The sequence below is a fragment of the Chiloscyllium punctatum genome, chromosome 32 (assembly GCF_047496795.1).
Source record: "Chiloscyllium punctatum isolate Juve2018m chromosome 32, sChiPun1.3, whole genome shotgun sequence".
NCBI classification, from domain to species: Eukaryota; Metazoa; Chordata; class Chondrichthyes; order Orectolobiformes; family Hemiscylliidae; genus Chiloscyllium; species Chiloscyllium punctatum.
Genome location: NC_092770.1, coordinates 67974110 through 67992040, shown reverse-complemented (window position 1 = coordinate 67992040; position 17931 = coordinate 67974110). Strand labels below are relative to the sequence as shown.

The 17931-nt window shown below is 41.4% G+C and overlaps 1 protein-coding gene across 2 annotated transcripts in view; it reads left to right on the top strand.

Annotated features, from left to right (window-relative positions):
• Positions 1–17931, top strand: part of LOC140458248 (A disintegrin and metalloproteinase with thrombospondin motifs 20) — a 378126-nt gene that overhangs the window by 289607 nt on the left and 70588 nt on the right. For both annotated transcript variants that reach the window (XM_072552607.1, XM_072552608.1), the window contains one exon: positions 15526–15693. In XM_072552607.1, coding sequence (XP_072408708.1) covers positions 15526–15693 — 168 coding nt within the window. The remainder of the gene's footprint in view (positions 1–15525; positions 15694–17931) is intronic.

The following is a 17931-nucleotide window of genomic DNA, read 5'->3' as shown; positions in this document are numbered from 1 at the left end:
GAAAAGCAGCCTCTGTGACTTTGAACACACAAACAGAAGAAATGGACACCTGAAAACAAGGTGTTTTCCAGGCCGCTGACTTGGGTTATTGCAGAAAACAAGGGGAGGAAAATGTTCTGGGAAAATGTTTTCAAAGAAAACTTGGAGAAGTAATTGATACCAAAAACATTGAAGCTGTTTACAATTGGAACACATCTCTTTACATAAATATCCTACGTTCTGGAAAGTTCACTCCTACTTTCTGCATAAACAAGGACCAGAAAATAAACACAGCTTGTTGTCAAAGCACCAATAAAACATTCAACATTGTCCTCACTACCTTTGGGATTAAATAGTGAAGGGAGAGGAAGCACTTACCATTAGTGCTCCACAGTTTTTACAGATAGCTTACAAAACAAGGACTGATTGACCGTTTGTGTGAAAATAACGAGTTCCATTTAATTTTGCTAAATCCACTAATCCCTCAAATTCCTGTTTCCATCTCGGCAAGAGATCCTCTTTAGCCAAATCTCCTGTGTAAGGGCTATTGTACTACTTCACCATCCATCTCTGACAGCTGATGCTAAGAGACTGGTTAGAGCAAATACTTGATTGGACAATAGGTTTATTGTCACATGTACTCCAAGTACAGGAGTACAGTGAAAAGCTAACAACATCGGCCCTCACGGCACTATCTTGGGTACAAAGTACCTAGGTACAAATCTTAGATGCAAAATGGAGGAATAAAGAAAGAAAAGTTACATTACCTACAGTAATTCACAGTATAATTGTTGCATTAATGAAGATTGCTCCTTGCCTGCTTTGCCAATTTGCAGGAAAATCTTTACGATAGGCAATTGTTGAGGATGGCAATCCACATTTGCCTTCAGTTTACCACAGCTGTCTCTGAAATGATCAGTCCTAATTTGGCTAATATTTATTCCAAACAGTAAATGAAAACTGTATCGTAATGCACTGTTGTTCAGAAGATGTACAATGTGTTTCCATTGGCATTGTATCCTACAAGGAAAGCAATGTTATAAAACGCAAATCAATTTACGTTAAACCTTTGGGGAGCGTGGGTTAGAGGAATGAATAAGGTTTGAGTGAGCACTTTTTTGTCTCCAACTGCTGCTGGCTCTATACTGAATAGACTTTGGGAAACTATTTTGTTAATTGATGAGAAAAGGTTTCAAGTCATCAGTTGTAGTGGAGGATGTGTGTTTTCTTCCTTGCTGTTTCGGTAAGTGAGGGAAGTTACAAACTTTTTTTAACAATCCCTACAGTGTGGAAACAGGCCCTTCAGTCCAACAAGTCCACACCGACCCTTCAAAGAGTAACGCACCCAGACCCTACCCTATATTTACCCCTGACTAATGCACCTAACCTACACATCCCTGAACACAGGATGGAGGGAGCTAACTTGGGCAGTGGAGCCCATTGTTGCTTGAGATTGGGTCAGGTGACCCTGGGAATGTTTGCGCCAAGGATGTCCTTGCCAGAGGCAAGGTGACTCTCCTTGTCCTCGACCTCAGGGGCTCTGAATGTAGGGGGGGCAGGTGGGGGGTGGGGTGGAGGGCGGGGGGAGGGGGGATGCAGGCTGGTGTTGGAGCGTCTGTACAGACCTAAAGTGACTTGAAAGGAAGCTTCTGAGACGCTGCTTTGTGGTTCCTCCTTCACTTGGATGCCGCCAGGCACTGCCTTGTCTCCATGTGAAGACGGGTGTCAAGGCTCCTCTAACACACCTCACCCTTAAACTCTTGCCCTGTCTTTGCCCCAGGGTTGTCAGGACCAATGAAAGTGTAGCTGTGCGTGATTCTCCACATCCCGTGGTCCTAACTCTCCATGGCAGCCACCACAACTGGCTGCATTGCTCCAGTTCATGGGCATTGAGGGCCAGTGCAGCGTGGTAGACTTTAGTGCCACTCTGCGCATTGTCCGTCAGCCTAAGGCCACAGGGTCCTCTGCTGCTGGGGGGAGGAGGGGGTGTTCAGCAGTGATTTCCTCCCCCTCCACTGTCTACCATCTCTGTGCTGTTCTTGGCCTCTGAGCACTGGTGTGGATTCAACCAAGGTGTCAGTGTGGAAGCTGGATGGGAGTGTAGGGGGCAGATGTGTAGATGCTCCCTCCACCTTACTGCCTGCATGCGGTTGATGTCATGCTCTCTGGAGGAGATGGCCATGCCTTTGTCAATTTGTTCAAGTGGGTTGGCGCACCCTATAACATAGAAAAGATGGAAGGGCATTGAGGTCAGTGGCTAGAAGTGGTTTTCCATGCAGGACATTGTCACCCTGGTTAATATAATTATTGTATCATATGTTCTCAACCGCGACATTATGACATTTCCCTCTCCTGATTCAACCCCTCGGTGTTTCCCTCATTAACATTTAATGCCAAATATTTCTGCATTGTGTATTGAGTTCGCTTTTATTAGTAGATTCTATTAAATCTAACGAAACCTACATCATCTAAGGTTCCTTAACCTGACAAAAACAGCCAGGCTTTCAGACTGTGCAGGATTCAAGCTCGGGTATCCAAAGTGAGTGTGCAGCGTGCTAAAGTGTCACTCCATTCATCCAGCACAGTTGTTCATCAAACCTGATACTGGAGTGAGAGTGAAAACCTTCCTAGTGTGATCCCTGTCCACCATTACCATTAACACTGCACCACCAGTAGGTATTTAAGAACCTGGATATTAAATAGCATGAAGATTGCTTTTTAGTTCTCTGCAGTTGAGATCATTAACAGTTTGCATGTATGTTTACATTTCTCTGAATCTGCTGCAAGTGAAGTTGATTACATCCATGAAGCAAACTCCAAGACAAAGGACCAAATCAATGAACCAGACATGCCTTCTCCTCACCAGGTGCAATGCACACTGTTGGTTGAACAAGTTTGGAATAAATGCCTAGAAATACTGTCTCTTTACCTGACAGAATGTGGCTGGGACATGGAATGGTCTTTGTTAAGAGAGAAATCTACAGCAAAAATGAGAGTAATGAAAGAAATAGCTGGAAAAGTAAACCTTAATGTGTTACCCTGCTCTGTGAGGTTAAGTGCCTCTGTTGTTCAGATTGAAAGTCGTTTTGTTGTTTTACTAGGTAACCAGCATCTAGCTTTTCTTAAAATATAAGCTTCATTTTCATTTGCACTTTAATTGCTTTCGAAGAATAACCTTGTTTGTATTGTGCTCCCCTTGAGTAGATTAACAGTTGAATGAATCTGATTTGACATATTTCCAGCTTGTTGGCAAAATGTTGAAGACTTCATACGTAGGCGTTATTTTTGTTCCTGTAACAAGTAACTGATTGGATAGCTGGAAGGGATATAGTAGTTATAGGTTATGAGTCTTCAATAAAATGCCTCACAGAAAACCTGTTAACAAATTTCAGGTATGTGACATAACTGGAAATGTTGCAGCATGCAGGAAAATGTACTTGACCAGTGAGAAATAAAGAGGAAACCTAATGATTTGCACTACTCAGATTGGTGAATGGTTGCCAGTGTGTTCCCCAGGATTCATATTTGTTGTCCATCATTAATGATTTTGGGAATCAGGAGCACAATTTTGAAAACTATTAATGAGCTCAAACTAAAAGGGCTGGAGAATTTGGGGTGGCACAGTGGCAAAGTGGCTCAGTGGTTAGCACCGCTGCCTCACAGCACCAGGGACCTGGGTTCGATTCCACCCTCAGGTGACAGTCTGTGTGGAGTTTGCACATTCTCGCTGTGTCTGCATTGGTTTCCTCCAACAATCCAGAGGAATCCAGGTGAATTGGTTATGCTAAATTGCCCATAGTATTAGGTGCATTAGTCAGGGGTAAATGTCTGGGTGGGTTACTCTTCGGAGGGTGGTGTGGAAGTGTTGGGTGAAGGGCCTGTTTCCACACTGCAAGCATTCAATGATTTAATTACAAAAAGCATCAATCAGACTTTGTTCATTCAGTTGGCAACGATGGATTACTGTGGGGAAGTGAGAGGTCACATTTTGGCAGGAAAGGCAATAGATGGGTGGTTATGGTCAATGATATTGTAGGGTCTGGACAAATGAGCAGACAGTGGCATAATGGTCCTATCACTAGATTAGTAATCTAATAAACCAGAATAGTGCTTTGGAGAGCTAGGTGCAAACCCCACTATAGCAGCTGAGGCAAATGTAAATTCCATCAATTAAATCTGGAATTGAAAGCTTGTCTCAATAGTGGTTGATTAAAAATTCATTTGTTTCACCTAAGTCCTTTAGGGGAGGAAATCTGCCATCCTTATCTGACCTGGCCTGCTTGCGAGCCCAGCCCTCACAGTAATATGGTTGACTCTTAACTGCTCTCTGAAATTGTAGAGCAAGCCACTCAGCAGAAGGGTAATTAGGCAACAAATTCTGGTGCTTCTCAACAATGCCCAATGCCATGGAGGATTTTTATTTCTTAGAATTGAGAAATTTAATTGAATAAAGCCATTAAAAGGTCAGTTGTTTAGGGCATACATGAATGAAAAAATAATGATTCAATGCTAAAGTGTTAAAGTACTCGATGAAGTTCTAGAGATGCCTTTATATGAAGACCATTGTAAACAATAGACAGCGCACAGTGTAAATTCTGCAGGAAGATGCCAGGAAAAGAAAACGAACATTCTTCAGACACTGGAAGAGAACATTTCCTCTGCTTTGGACAGGCCAAGATAAGGAAGTATCAGTTTAAACTTGTTAACATAAGAAAGAGGAGAAAGATGAGGAACAAGTGTCTTGTTTCAACAGCTGTTGGAGGATTGCCACATGGTGCAGTTGAAATGGAGGCTATCGAATGTTTTGAACGCAAAATGATTAAATGTTAGAAGTGTCACACAATACAGGGCAGTGGGATTACTTTAGAGTCATAGACATGTACAGCAAGGATACAGACCCTCATCCATGCTGACCAGGTATCCTAAATTAATTGAGTCCCATTTTCCAGCATTTGGCCCATATCCCTCTAAACCTCTATACCATCCAGATGCCTTTTAAATGTTGCAACTTTTCCTTGAAGCACTCCGATGTCCAGAGATATTTGAACTCAAACAGCAAAGGCAGTAACTGTGTCAGACGGTGGTATAAGTTTCTTTCTCCGACTATGTGCTCACTGCTTTTGTCTGTCTTCCACCTTTAAATGGCTTCAGCAGAAAGCTAGCTCTGACACAAAAGGGTGAATGACTTCCTCGGCTGTAAGTTATCTGTGGTAGTCAGGTTTGTGTAATGCCTGAGTGTGGTTATGGTAAAGGCAGAAATTTCTGAATATTTCTGCACCGCTCCAACTAAACAAGCTAAATATGGTTTGGGTAGCATCCCCATTGGCTGTGCCTCGATCTGAGAAGAATGCCAACCCAAGTTGTGATTTTCAGCTGTCGGTCCTCGGCTTTGAACTAACCAATTTATGACCTGCAGATCTTTGGCCTAATGAGGCAGGAGACCCCATGAGGTAGTGGGACCTGAAGAGCAGGACTTGCATAGAAAGTAGATGCAGGAGTAGGCCATTCGGCCCTGCACCATTCAATATGATCACAGCTAATCATGCAATCTCAATATCCCATTCCCACCCTCTCCCCTTATCCCTTGATCCCTTTCGCTCCAATGGCCACATCCAGTTCCCTCTTGAATATATCTAATGAACTGGCCCCAACAGCTTCCCTTGGGAGAGAATTCCACAGGTTCACAACTTTCTCTGAATGAAGAGATCCTTCTTCATCTTAGTCCCGAATGGCTTACCCTTATTCTTAGAGTGTGACCCCCTAGTTCTGGACTCCACCAACATTGAGAATGTTCTTCCCACATCTAGCTTTCCAGTCTCATTAGGACTTCTGAGATTCCCCCCATTCTTCTAAATTCCAGTGAGTACAGGCCCAGTCAATCCAGTCTTTCCTCATATGTCAATCCTGTCATTCCGGGAATCAGGTCTGCTTATCTTTGTTTATTTTTCTTTCCCTCTCTCCCACCATTTGCCTCATCATTACGACAGTTAGACTCATAATACGATGGGAAAGTTGTTGTTGTTTTGAACAATTGGTAGCAAACCGCACCGTTAATACCAATGCTCCTGACTTCAAGGAGAGTTGAATGTTTTCTTTGCCCTGTCAGGAATACTGGGCATTTTGAGAGTTGAGAAAACAGGACCAGACAGGGAAATGTTTTTCAGCCACCCAGACACAGCATTCAGACTTCAAGAAGGACACTAACATTTGTCTGCCAGTGCTCCCATTGGTTTCAGGGAACACAGCAGAGAAGCTGTCGGTGGAATTACTCTAGCACTTCTCTGGCACTGACACATAGTCCAGGTCTCACTGCAGCACAGGAGTGAGATGATGACAACTGCTCTACACAATAGGACTTTTCTAAGAAACGTCAACAATTTTCTCAATAACTACAGTCAAATTCCAGCCTCACAGCGCCAGGGACCCGGGTTCGATTCCGTCTTGGGTGACTGTCTGTGTAGAGTTTGCACATGCTCCCTGTGTCTGTGTGGGTTTCCTCCGGGTGCTCCGGTTTCCTCCCACAGTCCAAAGATGTGCATGTCAGGTTGATTGGCCATGCTAAATTGCCCGTAGTGTTAGGTGCATTTGTCAGAAGGAAATGGGTCTGGGTAGGTTACTCTTCGGAGGGTCAGTGTGGACTTGTTGGGCTGAAGGGCCTGTTTCCACACTGTAGGGAATCTAATTAATCTAATCTAAAAATTGCTAGATGATTTTTCTGACCAACTACAGTGGAACCAGGTTCTTTTCTGATGAAAAGGTTTCATCTAAGTGCAAACATAATTAATAGATTTGTGTAACTTGGATTGAGTACCAGTCAAGCAGTTCCATTAGTAAGATACAGCATTGGGTCTTTAAGCTTCTTCAGATCTCTTCCTTTCCATTTAAAGGCTCATTGACCAAGAGTGTATTCTGGGTTTTTTTTCGCAGCAGTGGAGATTTTACCTGTCTCTTCCACAGGGTACTAGCCAGGCTGTTTAAGAAAGACTATAATGACATAGTGGTATCAAAAATAAAGCTTCCTGTACTACCATCTTGGCAAGGAAGATTTTCAGAGCAGAATAAGCATCAAACACTGTTGAAGAAGCTTAGTGAAGGTAAATATTTGAAGGGCTGAAGCAGTCAACGAAGGCAAGATGAACTTACCAGGTTTCCTTTTGCTGAATTATGCACACAAACCAATGTTCCTGCTTACTGCCAGCTGTTGCACTGTTACTTCCCCCATTGTCCCCAGTGTGAATTCCCAAGTTTATATTGAGCCTGCAGTGGAAACCTGCCAGAAAACTCAATGAAGATAGCAGCAGCAATTTCTCCTTGACCAGTGTCGGAGAGCTGGAGGGTGGATACATCATGTTCCGGAACTTGCTTAGTGGAGGAAAATGGCAAGCATCATATCCTGTGTAATCTTGTAGGTGTGACAGTGTTTCACCTGTCTCGCTTTATAAACCTCCCCCCCTCCCCCCCCCCCCCCCCCCATGCCCCACCCCAGGTATCTCCCTCCCTCTACTGAAGGCAATGGCTCTTGATGAGGTACAATTCAATGGGAATCAAGCACCGTACTCCATTTCACACATGGAATTCTTCATGTGCGGTCTTAGATGCCACACATCGGACTGTTGAACTGTAGGAAGCTTCAGATCAGACTTGTCCCTGTCCCCGCCTGTATAAATCTTCACCAGTTGCTGGATAACGAACATAGATTGAACTCTGTTCCAGCAATACTGAGGCCATCAGTACTTCACCTGCTGAATTTAACTTGATTGTTTAATCTTATTATATAAAGATAGAGATTATTTTCAGGATAATCATCGCATAACATTGGATACTGAGCAACAATATGATCATGGAGATTATAGTGATTTCACACAATACTGTAGCAACTCCTGGATCTTTTGGCTATCATCTCACTCCAAAGGTGAAGTTACTGCCTTGTGACCCACTTCCCAGGTAGATAGTGGCAGATATCTCATGTCATTGTTCACCATGAGTCAAAAAGGTGCTCTACTTTCGAGCAACATGGCTATGACTAGCCAGTGTGGCAAGGCTAGTGTTTACAATAATACCCTGCATGTTACCAGTAATACCTTCCTTAATTAAATCCATAGAATCTTAAGGACCTGAATGACATTGACTGTGGCCAAAGTTGTGACAGAATCATGTGATGAAGCCCAGCAAAGCCTACCTCAGAGTGAGGATAAATTAGCTGTACTTTCCTTACAACTGCTGAGCACAGAGGCGAGATCCTCACTGGGGAATGTGGAGTTTCCTGTTGAGGGTTATTGCTTGTTCACGACCTTGCCTCATCAATACGCAGCTGCCTATCTCACCAAATGCACTGAGCAAGCTGAGAGTTCTCGACATGGAAGTTGGAGCAGGTACCTGGTGGAGTTTAGGGTGGATGATAGCGAATGAGGCAAGTGCTGCAGGCATTAGTGATAGTGGTAGAGCATGATACTGGATAGGAGGTGGCTAAAAGAGAGAGAGAGAGAGAGGGTGAGGATGAGCAGAGAAAAGATGGTGGAGCTCACACCGGCTGCATGAAGAAAGTCCATGACCTACATTGGATGATATTGCAGCAGATCCCTCCAAATGACTGAGACTGCACTGCTCCGCCTGGCAACCTTGGATCACGCCAACAGGGTGCAGTATTGGGGGGAATGAGCCATCTCCACTTTGTGTCACCCTCTCCACTAGGACCTCCAGGTGCCTGCTTGCAAAACAGGGTGCCACGTTTGCCTCGTCTGTCATGCCTGAGGCAGATCTCAGGAGCCATGGCAGATGGTACCAGTGCCTGAGATGCCGGTCCATTCTGGCACCGGTGAGTTGCGCTGAATAAGGTGTGGGGTAGAATGGGGTTAGACTTGAACGAAAGAGATGCCGTTGGCGAGGTAGCTAATGAGTCAGGTTTGGGAAGATATGGTGAGAATGGGCCTTTCGCAGCAGGAAGCCCTCCAAAAAGAATTTTGACAAAATTCACGCTTAGCCAAAAGAAATAGTCAAGACTCAGATTGTGTGTGCATGGAGACAGATGATTTTAATTGCCACTTTTGTATATGTTTGATGAAATTGATAGTGTAAATGAGGCATAATTACTGCCAGAGTGTAAGTTGATATTCTAAAATGAAATTTTGGTTATATTCCAACTCTATCCAAAACTTTTTGATGCCTGTAATTTCTCAGTCTACATTTTGTTAATAATGTTAGCCAAGTTTAGGTTAATTGTGGGATTCACAAACTGATGAGGTGAGATTATCAAACCAAAGGTTTTTATACATCTCCCAGGTATTACACTGCAAATAACAACAAGAGCTACATTCCGTTCTTAAACCTCAATTTACTACGACACACTACCCGCTTAGTGTTAGACTGAAAACAATATGACTATCTGTGAATGATTGAATGATGTAATCTGATCTGAGTTCAGGTAATTACAGGCATTATTTGACCTTAAATTCACTCAGTTCATGATGTCATGTGAACTTTTCAAACAAATCACATTATGACCTCCCAGGTATATCTGTTGAGCTTCACAAGCTAAGATTTACAAAGGAGAACATGCAAGCATTTGCAACACAATACATATACAATCATTTTATTTAAACACATGGGGTTATGAAAATCAAACAGTGTACACACTAAAATGGAACTGTCATTTTGAGTGTGCTTCACTTATCTGTATATAATACCTCGTGTTACAGACTGAAAACTTGTTTCTTACATGCAATCCATAAAATATTTATTTGCGTTTTGCGTCCAAATTGTTATAGCACCATTTGGTTACTCCTGTGAACAATATGAAGCTTTTATTTCTATAATACTTGCTGGGAGTTTTTAAAATAACTCACATAGGTTTCAAAGGTTATGAACATTTGCGATTGCATAAATAATTTTATGGATTTAAATGCTCGGTTGTTTTCATCCAAAAGTTAGATAGCAAAGAATTGTAACTTCAGTCTTTTTGCTCACTGCAAACATGCCTTTAGCTGTAATTTTGTTTTGTATACAAATGGAGCACTGGAAAGCAAGAATGAAACATTAGCCTACCTTGGAGTCTTTCCACTTTGTTGCAAGTATCAGTTCACAGAGTGAATTCATCCTGAACTGAGAGCTGTTGGAAGTTGCTGATGATATTAAAAGTTCATCAGGAAGAGAGAGAGGAGTGCCATAGTTGTCGTTTCATCCTGTCTGGAAGGATTAGCAACTTTGTTTAACTCCTGCCTGGCAGATGAGGTTTTCACTTAAAAAAAAGGGAGTGGCAATTTGCCCATATGGATGTGATATCCCACTGTTCAGCAACAAATACTGGATGGTTGGGTGACGTAATCCAGGAGGCATGGTTATGTGCTGTAAAGCCGAGGCTGGAAAAATAATTTACAGAGATGAGAAATCACTTCCTTGTGCACTTAAGATTTCTTTGTGCACTGCGCTATCTTCAAAGTGCATAAAGCTTTTAGAGCATAAGCACTCATTCTAATAAAGCAGACACTCACATTGTAGGCAACTTAGTCTGAGGTTTTCTTAGACTGCTTTGAACTAAGGTCAGCTGATATCTTACCCTGTGTTTGGAATGCCTCTGTAATTACCATCTTTATGCAAGTTACAGGATGCCAAATACAGTGCAGTCAATCCCCAGACTAGATTTTAAGTGAACAGTGCTCCAGTAAATCATGGCAAATTTGTTTTCTGTACACCCAAAAGCAACTTAAAAAGGACATTTAGATTCTAAGAGTTTCTGAGGTATTGTCAGAATGATGTTGACTTGAATTCAAAATCTACAAAAAACAAATTCTGTTGCCACCCAATAATTCTCTCTTGCCTTTTGAAAAGTAGCCAACTCTGCTTCCTATGACAGGGCAGCCTCCAACAAAAATGGCCAGTTGATGTGACTGATGTAAAATGGGGGAGGAAATTTGGTTATCTTATTATTTATCTCTTTATATCCCATCCCTTTCCAGTTATTGCCTTAACAAGAGCCATTTCAGCAGTAGTAGATTATACTGCATACTTTCCAGAGTCAGTTTATTCAATCTGCTAAATACAGCAAACAAAGCATTAGTACTATTCTGAATAGTTTCAAGCCAAAATCACAGTTACAATATTAATTATATACAACAATACCTTCAACAGGGGTTTGTTGAGCGTAAGAGTGTGTGAATTAGCAGTGAGTATTAAACTGGTCCTACATGTTATCAGAAGGAGCAGTAAAACATGCATTGAGGTTGAGTGCTTTCATAAAAAGGTTAGCTATTCATTAAAAGGTGTTTGCATATTTGCTGCATTCACAAAATTTGCAATCGATCTAGAGCACATGGTTCTTCGTGAACTTTTTGAATGAAAGTAAAAAGCAAATGTTGCAGTAAATTGTACAAATGTCAAAGTATTAAAGCAATCAAGTTATTAAAAAAAATTCAATTAGATAACACTTTACTGGACTGAGGCATGTTATACTAAGAAAATGAGGCAAAAATACTGAGAATTATGTTTAATAAATTGTACATGCAAACTAGGACAACTTCACAGGAGAAAAGTCTTGAGGTCTGTAATCATAAATTTTGATTTTTTTTTAAATTGCTTTCTGCAAGAGGGAATTTCCACATGCAATTAGAGTTGTCTGTCGTAAATAAGTCCCATGGAGCTGCCTGTGTGTTCCCAATGCTCTTTATACATAATACACAGCAGTGCACTTTTAAGTTTGAATCTATCCAGTTATATGAATCAGTGGATATATGAGAACAATTAGCTTTTTAAATGTTACGATTGATGGCGGGGGGGGGGTAGAGGGGAGAGCGATACTGGTGAGGGAGGAGAGGAGAGGACCATGCCGTTTCCTTGTGTTAATTTAGAGAGGTATTAATTTTGCTTGCACGTGTGGTGGTTGTGAAATCTATTAAATTCTCTCATCCATTAAGCTCAAATGCTGTTAATATTCAGGCTAACTCATATGAATAGTAACAAAGGTTTATTTCCCCCAGTTTTTATCTGTTCTGCACAGAGCAAGTTGCAACAGCTGAATGATATTCACATATAACTAGGTCTGGAATGAAATGAGCATTGTGACTCCATTTGTAACCCAATGTGTTTCAGAACTGGATTACTTCCATCACTACTTCTAATGTACATTGTAGAGCTCTATCTGTAACATCTGTAATAGGTAGAATAATTTGGTCGAACATAGCAAAAGCCAAGTCCCCATGTTAGAAACAGATTTTCAGTGTTGACTGAACTCTATGCTTATGTGGTTGGTGTGATGGGATATATATTACTGATATGGTTAATCATCAACAACACTTACAGCAAAGGTTAGCCTGCACATTTACAAGGCTACAAGTGTTGTTATGCTTTCTGGTTATTGAATATGACCTATTTTATGGATGCTTGTAACATGTTAGCAGAAGCTAGTTTATTTAAGCTGCCACATGGTGCTGCATTATACACAGAGTTCAGAGGAACTAATCAGATACAAATGGCCAAATTGCAGTCAGATGATTTGAGATCCTTGTTATGTGCATATTAACAGCAACATCTCACTATAAGCTGTGACATTTGCGTCTCACTCAACTTGTGTGCTTCTCTTTTTAAAAGGGGGTTAGGCGAAGACAAAACGAAACCTAATTTGTAAAACTTATCTTTCCATCATTTGTGACTAATAAGACATGAACCACTTTACTGATTAAGAAAAAGAATCAATGCAATAGATAAGAATATAAGGAATGATTGAAATCAAATATTTGAAATGATGGCAATGTATTAAAAAAAAGTCATGTCATCAGGAAAGCATTTTGAAAAAAAAAATGGATAAATTAATGAATGAAACAGGATGAAGGTTAGTGAAACCTCCAAGATTTCCATCTGTCTGGTCTCAGGACTCTTGTACATCCTGACTTCTTTCACCCCAGCATTGATTTATTTGCCTTTGGTGTCCAAGTTCAAAGCTCTTTAATCTCACCATCTATCACTTCCTCCTCCTTTAAGTTCCTCCTTAAAATCTTCTCCATTCACAAGTGTCCTCATATCTCCTTTTGACTCAGTGTAAATTCTTGTCTGATAATGCTCCTGTGAAGTGTTTTGTGGTCTGTACTGCATTGAGGGTGATGTTTAAATCCCAGTCATATTTATTTGATAAGGCTTTAAGTATAGCTCCTTAGATTTCGTGACAATCTTTTATGTTTGAGGAAGCCATGTTTCTTTCGTCTGTTCGGCCATAGTTCCTAAAGAATGTGACTCTCAGAACTTAAAACTACCCCAAATTTGCAATTGAGTACATCTCTCTTTGGTTGTGGTGGAATAACTCTCATTTTCTATGACATCAGGACCTTGCAAGTCAAATATAGTGAGTCTAGTTATACAGCAGACAACCTTTTGTATACTGCCCTGAAATAATGCTGTAACCTTGTGTTCAGAACAGGACCCCTTCCTGTTACAAGTTGGACGCTATCAGCCATTTATCAATTTTTAATGAATTGCGGGCAGCTTTTTGCTGTGGTTTCCAGCCACTAGAAGTTGGTTGAGGTCTCAATGAAAGCGAACTTTCTAAAACGTGTTCAACATATGAATACAGTAAATGTCATTTGTGAAGTTGCTGAAGGTAGTAGGGCCCAGGTCATTGTCCTGAGAGGCCCTTCAGTCATGTCCGAGGGCTGAAATGATGGTTTTCCAACAACCACTGGCATCTTCTTTGTGCTTGGTATTGATTCAATCAATGGAAGATTTTACTCCTGTTTACTAGCTGATTACTTCCTGATGCTTGGCTAAACACTGTCTTGATATCAAGCCCAATAACACTCCCCTCACCATTGAAGTTCAGTTCTTTTGTCCGTGTTGAGGCTAATACTGTAGTACGGTGTAGAGCCTAGTCATTTTGGTGAAATCCAAACTAGACATGAAATAGCACATTATTGGTGAGCAAGTTCTACTTACGCTGTCAGTGGCTCCATTCACTTTGCTAATGATTTAGAGTCATAGAGTCATAGAGATGTACAGCACGGAAATAGATTCTTGGGTCCAACCCATCCATGCCGACCAGATATCCTAATCTAGTCCCATTTGCCGGCACTTAGCCCATATCCCTCTAAACCCTTCCTGTTCATATTCCCATCCAGATGCCTTTTAAATGCTGTAATTGTACCAGCCTCCACCACTTCCGTTGGCAGCTAATTCCATATATGCACCACCTCTGTGTGAAAACGTTGCCCCTTATGCCCCTTTTATATCTTTCCCCCCTCACCCTAAACCTATGCCCTCTAAGTTCTGGACTTCCCCCACCCCAGGGAAAAGACCTTGTCTATTTATCTTATCCATGCCCCTCATGATTTTATCACCTTCTATAAGGTCACCCCTCAGCCTCTGATGCTCCAGGGAAAACAGCCCCAGCCTATTCAGCCACTCCATATAGCTCAAATCCGTCCACCCTGGCAATATCCTTGTAAATCTTTTCTGAACCTTTTCAGGTTTCATGACATCCTTCCGATAGGAAGGAGACCAGCATTGCACGCAATATTCCAACAGTGGCCTAACCAATGTCCTGTACAGCCGCAACATGACCTCTGAACTCCTGTACTCAATACTCTGACCAATAAAGGAAAGCATACCAAACACCTGCTTCACTATCCTATCTACCTGCGATTCCACTTTCAAGGAGCTATGAACCTGCACTCCAAGGTCTCTTTGTTCAGCAACACTCCCTAGGACCTTACCATTAAGTGTATAAGTCCTGCTAAAATTTGCTTTCCCAAAATGCAGCATCTTGCATTTATCTAAATTAAACTCCATCTACCCGTCCTCAGCCCATTGGCCCATTTGATCAAGATCCTGTCGTACTTTGAGGTAACCTTCTTCGCTGTTCACTACACTTCCAATTTTGGTGTCATCTGCCAACTTACCAACTATACCTCCTTTGTTCACATCCAAATCTTTTATATAAATGACAAAAAGCAGTGGACCCAGCACCGATCCTTGTGGCACTCCACTGGTCACAGACCTCCAGTCTGAAAAACAACCTTCCACCTCCACCCTCTGTCTTCTATCTTTGAGCCAGTTCTGTATCCAAATGGCGAGTTCTCCCTGTATTCCATGAGATCTAACCTTGCTCACCAGTCTCCCATGAAGAACCTTGTCGAACGTCTTCCTGAAGTCCATATAGATCACATCTACCATTCTGCCTTCATCAATCCTTTTTGTTACTTCTTCAAAAACCTCAATCAAGTTTGTGAGAAATTATTTCCCACACACAAAGCCGTGTTGACTATATCTTCCATGTCCTTCTCCACAGTGAACACTGATGCAAAATACTTGTTTAGTATCTCCCCCATCTCCTGCGGCTCCACACATAGGCTGCCTTGCTGATATCTGAGGGGCCCTATTCTCTCCCTAGTTACCCTATTGTCCTTAATGTATTAATAAAATCCCTTTGGATTCTCCTTAACCCCATTTGCCAAAGCAATCACATATTCCTTTTTTGCCCTTCTGATTTCTCTCTTAAGTATACTCCTACTGCCCTTATACTCTAAGGATTCAGATGTTAAAATATAATCTCTTGTGCTTTGCTTCTAGTGTTCTGTAAGCTGTGGAAAGGGCACCAAGCAACGGGATGTCCATTGCATTGACATGAAGCAGGTAGCTGTGGATAACAGTTACTGTCAGCACTTGAAGAAGCCTCGAGTCAATAAACAGTGTAGAGCAGGCCGATGTCCAGCCTGGAAGGCCACTCGATGGAAGGAGGTATGATCTGATGCAATTCAAAACCTTTTATTAAACTTCCCTTTCTTATGAAATTATTAGTCATTTCTCCTTACTTTGGACATAGATCTAACTAAAATATAATCTTAAAATGGCTTGACTTTGATTCTGATACTGTGTCCCTGGTTCTAGATCTCACACCAAAGGGAAACCTTCTTTCTATATCTGCTCTGTCTATCCATTTAAGAATTTCCTAAGTTTCTATGAGAACTCCACTCATTCTACTAAACTCCAGAGAATACAGGCCTAGTCACCTCAATCACCTCTCATAAGACAATTCATCATTCTATGAGTCAATCTCGTGAATATCTGCTGCAATCCCTGTGTGGCAAATATATCCTTCTTGAGGTCAGGGGACCAGAAGTATACAACAACTGTAAACTCCATGTGCGGTTTGACTGGTGTTTGATACATTTGAAATTCCTATACCTCTTACAATAAAGGCTCATCTACTATTTACCTTCTGAGTTGCTTGCTGCATCTACTTATTAGCCTTCAGTGACTCAAGAACAACGAAGTCCAGGTTCCTTTGGACACTATTACATTGTGATTTGTTGTTATTTTAGAAAAAAATACACCCTTCCTTTGTTTTTCTAGCAAGCTGAAATAATCTTAACCCTTACGCCAGTATCCCATCACCAAGTCGCTCTTCATTTACATGTGCAGTGTACATGACACTGATCCAGCTCACTCAGAGCCGGCTCCAAGAGTGAGCCAGAACCCCTGACATTCCTGTTTGGTTTGTTTTAGCCACCTGTTTTTTTTTTTGTTTCTTTTTTCTTTTTTTTCTCTTTTCTTTTTTAAAGGGCAATGTATCACCTGTTTATTTTTTCTTATTATAAATTTAACCCCCACACTACCACCTAAGTGCGGTAGTGCTTATTTTTTCCCCAGCACCCATGGTGTGTGTGTGCAGGTGTGAGACACAGTGAGAGACACAAAGTGCACGAATCTTTATTCAATTTACACCACCAGGAAGATAGGAAAACACCCGAGTGGCCAGTGACAAGCACTGCCCTTCACATCAAAGGGCAATGCTACATTCCTGTTTTTTTTCTTTTCTTTTTTTTTCTCTTTTTTTTTTCTTCTTTTCTTTTTTAATGCTGTGTGAGCAAAACAGTGAAGGGGAAAATCCCCTGTTTATTTTTTTTTTTCTTTTTTTTTTCCATAGTGTGTGTGCGTGCAGGTGTGAGACACAGTGAAAAGACACAAAGTGCACGAATCTTTATTCAATTTCCACCACCAGGAAGATAGGAAAACACCCGAGTGGCCAGTGACAAGCACTGCCCTTCACATCAAAGGGCAATGCTACATTCCTGTTTGTATCTGCCAGCCAGGGCTCCCTGATTGGCCCAGGTTAACAGCCCAAATTAGAGAACTCACTTTCGATAACATCCACCTAGCTGACCTTATTACAATCACTATGCAAACCTTATATTTGTCCACATTATATTCTATCTGCCATGCTCTTGCTCATACATTCAGCCTATTATAGTTCCTTTGAAGATCTCTTAGCATCCTCTTTGCAACTCACATTTCCACTTGCATATATTATAACTGGCCCCCACATCCTCATCATTGATATCAATGGTGAATGACTTGGGGCTGTTCCTTGCTGCAGCACGTTGCTTATAGCCTCCCAGTCTGAACGTAACTCATTTACTTCAATCTCTGCTTTTGTGCTGTCCTCAGTCCATGCCAGTATATTGCCCCATCCCATGCAATTTAATTTGTTTACTAACCTCCTGTGTGGGACTTTAAAAACCCTTTTGAAATCCCAAAGTGTGACATCCACTGGTTCCTCTTCATCGACTCTACTTCTGTCTTGATGAGAACAATAAGCATATCTTCATAATATTCTTGCTGATGTTCTAGCTGTGATCAGGAATTCACTGGAAGGGGGAAAGAAATATAAGGGGAGACCTCTCTCCCACCAACCTGTCCTTTTGTACATTTGTGCTAGACACATCACCAACATCTTAATATTTCAGTTTGAATGCAATTCTTTGAAAACTTTCAGTTTCCTCCTGAAAAAAAACCAAACTCACCTTTGTGCCTGGCTTTAAATTTTTCTCAATATTTGGTTAAATTTGTATTTCTGTTAAGGCTGACTTTTGTTTTAATACAAAAGTATAATACAAGTTCTCAGCGACAGGTTATTCTATGTGCACATATAACATTGTTTTAATGAGGTACTTCATCATTAATGCTCCCCCCCTC